This window comes from Geospiza fortis, unplaced genomic scaffold (assembly GCF_000277835.1).
Source record: "Geospiza fortis unplaced genomic scaffold, GeoFor_1.0 scaffold874, whole genome shotgun sequence".
NCBI lineage: Eukaryota > Metazoa > Chordata > Aves > Passeriformes > Thraupidae > Geospiza > Geospiza fortis.
The window spans coordinates 1,423,752-1,434,814 of record NW_005054456.1 but is presented as its reverse complement, the minus strand read 5'-3'; the positions used below and the strand labels follow the sequence as shown (position 1 = coordinate 1,434,814).

General features: G+C 40.7%; 1 protein-coding gene across 2 annotated transcripts in view; it reads left to right on the top strand.

Annotated features, from left to right (window-relative positions):
* The window catches only part of LOC102036272 (protein FAM122A), a 15,676-nt gene extending 7,755 nt beyond the window's left edge, over positions 1 to 7,921 (top strand). Inside the window, exons 4-10 of one of the 2 annotated variants that reach the window (XM_031062680.1) lie at positions 1,618 to 1,661; positions 1,741 to 1,795; positions 2,219 to 2,311; positions 2,768 to 2,856; positions 3,491 to 3,552; positions 4,541 to 4,637; positions 5,767 to 7,921. In XM_031062680.1, the coding sequence (XP_030918540.1) occupies positions 1,618 to 1,661; positions 1,741 to 1,795; positions 2,219 to 2,311; positions 2,768 to 2,856; positions 3,491 to 3,552; positions 4,541 to 4,637; positions 5,767 to 5,926 (600 nt within the window). In that variant the 3' untranslated portion in view covers positions 5,927 to 7,921. Of the gene's footprint in view, positions 1 to 1,617; positions 1,662 to 1,740; positions 1,796 to 2,218; positions 2,312 to 2,767; positions 2,857 to 3,487; positions 3,553 to 4,540; positions 4,638 to 5,766 lie in introns of both variants that reach the window. The other variant, XM_005427831.2, reaches the window with a different exon arrangement.
* Positions 7,922 to 11,063: the final 3,142 nt, after the last annotated feature.

Here is an 11,063-nt window from a genome sequence, read left to right as displayed (position 1 = left end):
GAATGGAGGGGGAAGGGCAGCAGAGCAAACACTTGGGAAGGGGGGTGGTGTGGGGAATATCTGAGCAGGCTCAAATAGCTCTGCTCCCAGCCAGCACACCACAGGCTGAGGACTGCAGCTTTAAAATCAACAAGCTCCAACTCTTGTGTCTCCTTCATTTTATATCGCCACTTTTTGACAGTAGAGTGGATATAAAATTGGCTTTAAAATTCTTAATATTTTTTTAATTTTTTTTTTAGCTGGCTAGTTTTCAATGGATAGGCTTGGTTTTTAAAGGGTCAAAAGTTAAGAAAACAATTTAATGCTTCAGGCAGCATTTTTAGGGTATGGTGCCTGAGTGGTGGAAGGAACTTCTGCTTCCTACCTCGGTTATTTAAGGTAGTTGCACAGTAATCCTGAAGAAAATAACTGCTTGCTTTCATTATGTAAATAATTTACTGGCTTGAGTAGACTCTGAAGCACTCAGGTCTGTTGTACAGCTCTTTTTATCAATATAAAAATGCTTAGGATTAATATGTAAATATCATAGAATCATAAATTAGTTTGGGTTGAAAGAGAACTTTAAAGGTCATCTGGTCCAACCCCCCTGCAGTGAGCAGGGAGATATAATGAGAAATATGCTGAGAGCAAAGGAATGAACTGTTATGGCTCTGCTCTATTACCTGAAGTAAAATTTGATAATTCAATCTTCTGGAAAATGCTTCTGCATCCATGTTTGTGACATCCATTTATTGAAGCAAACAATGTAATTTCCTGATTGGTGTTTGAGCTTTAGATTCACTAGTTGGAATTAATTCCATATCCTGTATATTCACTGAGAACCTGTGTGATTCACTTCTGATCTCTTTCAAATCTGAGCAAATTATCACACAGGTGAAGAAGTTAGACTCTTCCTACTTATGATGAGGATTGTGAAAATGTTTACTTGAACTTTTACTTTGAATTAGGGAACCTACTCATTCCCTGAATAAACTGGGTAGCATTCAGTTAATTTTAAGGAACGGTGTCTGCCTAAGAGGAGATTGAGTCACGTTTGTACTTGGTGTTAATGTTTAGTTTAATTTTATATATATTTGATCTGTTTTAATAATATTTTATGGAGTTTTTTTTAAGAAAAAAACCCTCACTGACTCCTGAATTCGTTGTGTGCAATGCAGTGTATTGCAAATGAGATGCTGACAAGTGTCTAGTTAGTCACTAATCCATAGAGTCAGGTAAGATCCAGCCATGTTTTTGAGGTTTATCTGTACTAGCATCCCCTTTGGAAAATGAAATTACTCAAGACTGCATAAAGACGCTCTGGCATGTGCAGAATTTCTGGTTCATACTACCGTTATTCAGTTTGGTAGCTACTTCTTGGTTAGTAATGAAAATAAAGCTGCTTGGGAAACAACCAGCTCACATAAGCACTTCTTACATGATGGTCTCTCCTGCTACATCTTTCTCATCCTCTCCTCCTCACTCCTCTCTATGGATGAGAACTTGAGGTTATTGTTGCTTAACCAAGTTGAATTAAATTTTCCACATGCCAAAGGGAAGTGAAACCACAGCTTTTCTGATTTGCTGGAACAAAGTGGGGTTTTTTTGACCTTATTTCTCTATGTGCTAATCTTTTAGGAGGAAGGAATGAATTTGCTGAACAGGGAAACCGTTCGTGAAAGGTGAGCACTAAGGCAAAGCAGAACAGTCACTGCAGCCATCTGTGGGCCCAGCACAATACATTTCTTTTCTTCTTTATAGAGAAGTGCAAGTAGCAATGCAGATGAGCCACTCATGGGAGGAGAGCTTGAGCCTGGTAATGCATTCATGCTTTAATTTGTGTTTCTATCATCAGTATCAGGACACTAGAGACTCTCTCATGTCAACATTTCCTTTGATAGCTTGACCTACAGTTAAGTTGTTATAGTACTGCTTTTGATCAGCATTTTTTCACACTAACAAGGCATAGAATTATCAACTGTTCAAGGTACATGTGGGTTCCTTGGGCTGCTGTGTGAAAAGGAAATTGCATGGATGTCTGCCTATTCAGATTTTCTTCCATGTTCTGATACTCTCCATGTAATGTTTAAGGCTTTTTTGTTTTTGTTAAGCAAAAGCTCATAAATGGCTGCCTAATAATTGTTGATATGATGGAGCATAACTTTGGGATTTCACACCAATCAGTCCTTTTCTTGTTAAGGTACCTGCTCGTGAGATTAATTATGTGTACTGTTTACAGAGTGACAATGATTTTGAAAAATCACTATCTCCAAAGCAAGTAGACTTTGTTCCAGTTTCTCCAGCTCCTTCACCTACACGAGGAATAGGGAAGGTGAGCAAAATGTGGTAATAATGATTTTATCTTAAGTAGGGCTAAATAAATTCAACCAAATTAGTAGCAAAAGATTAAGCCACCTGCTCCTTTCTACCTCAGCTGCAAACAAGAAACTAGAGAGTCAATAAAACCCCCTAAAACCCCAAACCAGAAAATACCAGCTGCTAATGTTGTGGATGTGAATTTCTGTGGAGTGTTCAGCTGTTGTACTGTGGTTAATAAAAACCAAATAAGTTTGTTTAACCAGAGTACAGTGAAATACATCTGCATGAAAATGGGATCTGTCCAATTTTAATTTTTTTTTCTCAATAGCAAAAAGTGATGTCTCAGTATAGCCAATGACTGGCTGCTGAATTTGATACTGGGTTGTTTATTTCTCTGCAGTTAAGCATCAATTGTTACCACATGGGAGTGATACAGTATTTATAATAACACAAACTCTTTTCCTCTCAGCAATGTTTCTCACCATCTTTGCAAAGTCTGGTGAGCAGCAGTGGGTTGCCTCCAAGTCCCAGCCCAAGTCCAACAAGGAGATTTTCAAGGTAGGTCACCAGATCATACCAAAGATAGAAAATTAATGTAGCTTCTTCATAGTAGGCATTTGAAATACCAGAATTTGTTGTATATGTAATTGATTTCTGAGCACAAGCACAATTTCATATACTCATGCAGAATTTAGATTTTACAGTGTTGTAAAACATTTGTCAAAATCCTCATGTCATAGCATTGGGAAATGGGCTGCATTGTGGCATCTGTCTTCCCAGTGTAGTCTCTATATTGCTCTCATTCACATCTTTAGTAATTGAATTCTGAGGGAAAGAAAACACAAACAGATTTAGGGTTTGTTACTCCTTTGAGTGATGTGGGCATACAGTTAAATTTTACTAGGCCCTCACAGTTCATCCTGTCAACTGAGATGTAGTCAGTGCTTGGATGAGAGCTTTTGGACTGCCCCAGTTGTGAAATAATGTAATTAAACATTGCCTGCTCACTTCTGTCCTTCCTGGCCTATCTTCAGAGGGGAAAAAAAGGTCTTTTTTTGGATAAGCTGTTTTAATGCCTGTTTCCTTAGTGGTTTCCAGACAGTAGTTTGTTTTCTGAATATCTTTTGATTCTTTTTTTCAACCTTTCTCTTTCAATGGTGATCTCAGTGCAGCATTTGTCTTCTTTTAGCAGGAGAAGCCAGAGCCCCATTAACTGCATTCGACCAAGTGTTCTTGGATCAATCAAAAGAAAAGGTGCAGTATTTGGGTTTGGCAAATACAACAGGCCAACTTGTTAGTTATATCAGAATTCATATAGCTTTCTTCATAATTCTGCCTAGTTGGCTGATACTTCAGAAAGTAACTAGAAATAGAACATATTGCACATAATGAAGCAGATAAATCATTAAATTAGATTTTACTATTCCATAAAGCTAATAATTGTTTTGTTCTAATTCCTCCCCATTGCTGTGGTCATATAGATGTGACAAAAAATCTGATGTAACCTGCTAAACAAAACAATAAATACAGCTATTGGTATATTTAACTTAAACAGAAAACTTTGAAAGTCTGAAGCACACAGGTACTGCACATTTAAAATAACTCTTCAAAACCCAAAGCTGATGCACAGGCCTGGTAGGCACCTTACAGCTTTATTAGGAAATGTTTCTCTGTCTTTCTGCATTTTTCTTCAAGTAAGTTCTGGAATTTTATTGCACCTATTTTTATGTCTTCAAGCTTCACCTCTGTTACAGAACATCTCTGGCTCTGAGACAGCTTTTAAAACACTTTCATCTGACTTCTGTCATAGCCTTTTTAAGCATATATCTATCCTCTCCTCCTCCAGAGTGTTTGGCAATCAAAGTCTATAGAAAAGTTTTGTGATAATTCTGGAGCTTGTTCCTTTTCCTTGTTTTCAGCTTCTCTACTCTGGTGGAGCTGGTCAATGAAATGATAGCTAATAGCTCGGTAAACTGAAACAAAAGGATTATTCTTCACTACTGAAGAATAAATATCTGATATCTAAGCCTTAGTTAATTATTCACTAAACTGTACAGAAGCTTGGACAAAATGGCTCCAGAAAATAGACAGTCTTTAAAATTTCAGCATCTAAATTCTATGTTCAACATATGAAATATTTTAAGTTTGAACCTCTATTCTGTTTGCTCTGTAGAAGTACATTGAAAGCAGATTTTCGTTTAGGTGAGTTGTAATTTTTACCACTCGGTATCTCTTCCCAAAGGTGTGACAGAGATGGAAGATCACCCAAAAAGATTATTCCAAGGATCCACCACCATGCTAACCCCTGAGGCTGCACATCAGGCGGACCTTGGGGCATGGTAAATCTGTGCTCTTTATTGTCCCTTCACCAGAAGCATTACAAATCTCTTTTTTTTTCCAGCAGTGAGAATGCTTGAAGTTTTTTGTGCTTGTTTTTGTCTTTTTTTAGTAGAGATACCTCATAATGTTACAGCACTGAAATTATCACAGTAAACAGGCAGCAATGTTCCCTTCAATTCTGCAGTTTCTAGACCTGGCTGATAACATGGGATGTTGAGCATGTTTAGGAAAAGACACCTCATGGATGACAGCTTTTGGAGTCTGATTCAAATTGCAATCAGATGTGAATGCTGATATTTTTTGGATGAACTGGGGTTTTCTTCTTTTCCCTTGTTCTTAGTCACAGAGGAACATGAATCTGTCTGACCCTCCCTGGAGGGTCAGAGGAGCTGGGAGGAGATAAAAAGTACTTTGTTAAAAATTGTAGTGATTGGTAATTGTAAGGGATTTTGATTTAGTGTTTTAGTCAAAAGGTTAATCATACATAGGGTGTGCCCACACAACTGTCAAGGGTTGTTCACTGTATTTCTGTGTTTTTGCCTCTCAGCTGATGTACAAGTTGTGCAGAAGCTTTGAGTAGCAATAACAAAGTAGATGTTTTAAAGGTACTTTAAAAACCTATCTTTTTGGCACACCCTGTTTACAGTGGGAATAGCAGTGTGGGTTCAGTTGCTGCCTCTTGGTGTAGGAGATGGTAATTTTAAAAAAAATCACTCTGCTGCTATCACTGATGACAGATCAGCTGTAGTTATGAATTTGTGTCCTGTGAAAAACATAGTGCAATGGAAGATGGACAATTTATCATTGGCTCTCTTGGCAAAAAGGCCTCAGGTTGTTGTGCTGGCCCAGGGCTTTGAGAATGGAGTAAAGCTGGAGGGGATTGTTCAGTCTGGAACTTCTGATCTGTGCCCCATTTTGGGTGAGCAAAGGAGAACATGGGCAGAGTGTCCTGTATGAGTCTGGAAGTGGCTGTGTGTGTGGCTGCAGGGGTATCACAATCACAGGGCTTGCTGCTCCTTCACAGCTGCACATGTGTGTTTGGGTGGCTTTGGGGTGATTTGGGCTGGTTTTGGGCACTTTCCTGAGCCAGTGCCTCGTTTCTCAGCCCTGGTGTCACTCTGTTTTCAGTCTGTCCTCACACGCCCTGGATGACAACAGGAGTAGTGCAGGCTCCTCCTGTGACTCCCCAGCTGAAGCTGGCACCAGCACAGACTCTCCAGTGTCACTCTCTGACTCCAGATCCCCATTTTTGCCCGTGGATCTCATGGCCAAGTTACCAATGAACTGAGGAGCAGGAATCTGCTGCTGGACACCGGGATACAGGCGGATATCGCCCCGACTTTCTGTTGTGCGTGACCCATTCTGTTCCTCATAGGAACTTCCAGCAATGTCATTACTTCTAGAAAACTTCCAGAATAGTTCCTTGAGGAGGAATTCACCTTTCTAGTGATTTGTATGACATTCACTACAGTACAGAAGCATTTGGGCTGCAGACACGTTGGGTGCTCACGTCAGTCAGCAGGCAGGTTTGCGGTGATGTGATCTCCTTGGCAAGAGTTACAAACACTGGACTTGTGTCCTGCTTGTGGAAGACTTGGCTTGCCAGCAGCCTGTGTCCTCCCTGCCTGTGGAGGAGCAGATAACTCACATTTGTCCTCAGCCTAAAACCAATGAAGCAGCTTACTAATTGTTTCTATTCCCAGAGTGTTAGATCTTTATATTTTTTTTTCTTCTTCATATGAAAGGGAGAATATTGAAGGGGGGAAATTGATTATTATTAATATTATTGTGTTCTACTATGATTGGCTCTTAATCAATTCTGTGTTCCAGAATGTGGATGTGAGAAAATAACAAGTTGGTAAATTGTCAAATTTATATGTTGGATTTCATTCATGATCATGACTGCTGTTGTGACTAAATCTAAATTAGGTGTGGAACATTCTTCTGGCATTTGTTTCTTTTTCTTCCCCATTTAGATGATGTATAGGAGTGGTAGATGCTCTGTCAAAGGTCTTTTAATAGGGAAAAATAGTGACAATATTTGGAACAATGAATTAAATCCTGAGATTGTAGTATTTAGTACTTCAGAAATGCATTATTTTAAGTCAGTATTTGTCCTCATATATGACGGTGAGGAGTCTTGAATGCCTTTTTACAGCCTGAGGCCATCAAACATATTTAATATGTATTTAATTTCCTGATGTTGCTTCCTCAAACAATGACATCAAGTCATTTCTGCTGTTGAAAACTTCACATGCTGATTGGAAGCCTGGAATCTGGTAATCTGAGATGCTTGAAAAGTCAGTGTGTTGAGACATCCTGATCTCAACTCTGAAATTCCCCAACCAGGAGGAAGAATTTGCAGATCCCCCTATGGACAGCTGTCTGGGATTTTGCAGTGACACCCTCACTGGGGTTGTGCAGCTGAACTCCCCCAGCTGAGTCCCTTTTTGTACATGTCTGTGCATCTGTGCTATGTGGTTTCCAACCTTCTCTCCAGAGAGGTTAAGAATGAAGCAAAATGTTTTATTTTTAAATGCTAAATCTTTGTAGTGTGTCATAAAGTGAGAAAAGTGTGGAAACTTCCTCAAGTAGGAGAAGAACCTGCCCTGAACTCTGCTGTGAAAGATTCACATGGATGAAGCTTTGACTGACAGCAGCCACCAGAATGAGAAAGGGATGACTTGGAGTGCGAAGACCTGGCGACCTGAGGGCCAGTGACCCATTTCTGTGTGTCCTTATTGTAGAGAGAAAATAGAATGTATTTAATAGTCTGACTCTGTTCTAGTTAACATAAGACATGGTTTACTTCTGGTATCATTCCTCTTAAATTATTGTAATAATCACCCTGCTGGATGCAGCCCCTGCTCAAGTCCAGCTGCCCTTTGTCCCCTGGCAGAGGCACACGGGAGTGCTGGGCTCTGTTTGCTCTCTCTGCTGAGGCAAAGTTTGGCTTTGCAGTTTCAGGTTTGTGCCAAAGAGTTGCTGTGCCACCACTCTTCTGTGGTGACAGCAAGACTCTTTTTTTTTTTTAATCTTGCTTATTTCTTAAGAAGGAACCTCCTGGTGTTTCTTCCAGACTTTGCTAGAAGACACATCCGTATAGGGGGATTTAATAGCTGAGTGTGGGTCAACTTGTCTCTTTTCTGTTGAATATTTATGCTATTTTTCAAATAAGTGCCAATAAATGGAAAAATAAACGTGTTTTGCTGTTCCTGCACTTTTTTAGATAACCATGTTATTGTTTCCTTCTGGGATTAAATGCTTTCTTTTAAAATCAGAATATCTGTTGTAATTTACTTCCACCCAGTCTAGTTAACATGCAAGCAGGTATGAATATCTGCAGCAGACTTACCTTGTTTTCCTCGTGCAATGCTGTCTTGCAGGTCTGTGACAGCTCTAGGAATAAAGAAGAATAAACCCAAACATTTTTGAATACGAGTTACATGTGTCCCTAGTTTATACCTAGAGGAAGTTGTAGGGGAATAAAGAAGACAGAAGTTTCTGCCTGCTGGTGGGAAGTACTGAAGGTCTTAACTCTTGGGAAGAAGTGGGGAGCCTTTGTGGTTTGCTTTAATAGGGCAGTTAATCATAGAATTATGGAATGGGTTGGGTTGGAAGGGACCTTAAAAACCATCTCATTCCACCCCCTGCCAGGGGCAGGGACACCTCCACCAGACCAGGTTGCTCCAAGCCCTGTCCAACCTGGCCTTGAACAGTTCCAGGGATGGGGAATCCACAACCTCTCTGGGTCAATTAATGCTGTTGGAGGAGAGTGAAATAGTTATTTATCTGTATCTGCTCCTTTCCCTGCTTTTGCAAAACAGAAACTGCATTGAAATTGTGGGAAAGCATGGAGTGTTTTATCTCCATGTCACCAAGAAGCTGCAGTTCCACTCCCTGGAGTCCAGTGACACATACAGAGGTTTTTTCCACTGAAATGAAAAATTCTGGAATCAATTATACTCCAGAATATGTATCTGGATAAAGGGAATCGGGGTGTTATACAATGCACATAATCAACCCTGTACTTGTCCATAACTCATGCTTTTAATATTGCCTCTGCTTCTCTCTGGGATTCTGCCACGAATGGCACCTTCCAGAAATCACACGTGGGTCTGGCACTTGCTTGGTCTGGTTGAAAGTTATCCTGCAGGATTTGTTGGCAGGTAAATCAGCTCTGGGGCTGCTGTGTCTTCCTTGACAAAGGATGGGTGCTTTCCTTCCTTCACCTTCTCCAGAGTGACACAGTTGCTGAGGGAACACTGGTAACTGTGCCAGCGCTCAGGGGCTGTATTTTTGGAATGAACCCTTCAGTGGTTGCTGCATTTAGCAGAGGGATAGATACTTCCCTCTGGAAGAGGTACAAATGCCAGGAAAAATGAGCCTCTGCCTCAGCTAGATTGACTTGCAGGATCTTCTGTGTGCTGCCAGCAAGGCAGGTGACCTGAATGTTCAGCTGAGCAGCTGCCCAAGGTCCTCCTGAGATCAGGGTAAGAACTCAATCCTAAATTCTTACTTCTCACCTTTTTTCAGAAAACTTGCATGTAAATGATCACCAACCCATAGAAACAAAACAAGTCTCCAAAGCCTGGTGAGACTGAGATATTTCCATTTATAGATGTGTGCTGTGGTTCCAGTATCAGTGCTGTTTGTGAGTCCAGCCCTGCTATTGTGCAATGATTTGCTGGTGAAGTGACTGGAGGGACCTCCAGCACTCCCTGAGCTTGAGAACAGCTTGTGCCTGCCTTAGCAGTCATCATTTCAGAAATGTTCACTTTATGCTGTTGTATTCTTGCATATGCTGGAGTCGTAACTCATTTACTTAAAATAGAGAGCTTCAGGAGTCATAATTAAACTGTGTGAGCTTTTCCTATCCTCTTTTAAGCAACCTTTCTCATCACCAACAGGCAGATGGAGTTTAAGTTGATCCCTCTTCTCCTGGAAGCAACAAGTTAAAATATTTGTACATGCAACTGAATGTTTACAGCTACAGCACAGTAATTAAAACCTTACTGACACAGAGAGGAGTGCTTGGCAAGAATCCTTTTCAATAACTGGGTAAAAATTGTCACCTCGGGTTCATTTTCTTGGAGTGATTGTTTTACCAGTACCAGTGAAGCCTTCCCATTTCTGCATATCTGGTGGGAGCATCCTTGTTTGATAAACTTGAGAGCAGCTGCCATCCAGCCCAGGCCTTGCTCAGGAGATTCTTTTCCTCTGGCACGGAGCACTTGAGGCAGACACCCAACATCCCAAAGACCCAGACCCCACACACGCTGAGACTGCTTCCACCACTGGGGCTTTGTGGTAGAAGCACAAGAGAGGAGGTGAAAAAAATAAGCTGAAGGAGAATAACCTTGTTTGACTTCCAGGAGCTGGCTCGGGAACAGAAATTTCAGAAGGGGGGAGGAGCATTCAAACCAAAACCAAAGACAGCCTCCACCCCTTCGTGCTGGCTCCCCTGTGTCTCTCAAGGAACTGGTGAGACATCCCCAGTGCCACAAAGATTCCTCAGACAGATCTGGCATTTATCAAATTTAAAATTCTTCTGTTAGTTTGGTTTCTTTTTCTTTTATTTGCTTCTTAAGGACCTTAGAAAATGCTTGCTATTTTAAGACTTCCTTCCATGACAAATAATTGTATTTAAAATGTTTAGAATTTTGCTGGATGTCAACCCAGGTAGGAAGAGGTGCCCAAGAGGAAGCAGGCTTTGCTGCAGGGACTAATCTTTGGAAATGTGGCTCTCGTGGTTACTTTCTGTCCTTGTGTGGAGAAAAATCAAACCCATGATGTGTACAGCACATGTCAGGGTTTGTGGCAGAGAAATCAGGTACCGTGTTGTCTCTCAAGCCAGTTTTAAATACAGCTCGCACTGAAATCACTGCAAGAAACTTCCTGCTAAAAATACATCAACATCCTTTCATTTAAAGTGCATTCACTTCAGCAGTGGGTTTGGATTGTGGAGATTCCTGGCACATTCCTGAGGGAAAGGCGCTAATGGGTTTGGTGATGTTGATGGAACACGAGTTTTCTCCCTGCTGCAGTTCTGTCTCTTGATGGTGGCTTTTTGTTTGTTAAAGCAAACGTTCCTCTAATGCCTTCGTGTTCATACCTCAAGCCACTGAGTGTGCCGTTTTCTACAGAACACTCTCATTTTGTTACTGTAAATCATATTTTGCTATTGAAAATTTTGTGGCTATTTTTTTTTCTTTTTTGAAACTGGAAACATGGATTTAAGTTCCATTACTCAGCTATACCTTACCAGCCTTTTTCCTCACACTGAGGAGACACCCATAGCTGTAATCGTGGTTGTGCTCTTGCTTAAATTATTTCTTTGCAGTCTCTGCTGTTTTGAAGACCAATGTGGTCGCTCTGCCTGCATGTAATTCCACATTTCATCGTCAGCGTGGTCGTACAGCTCT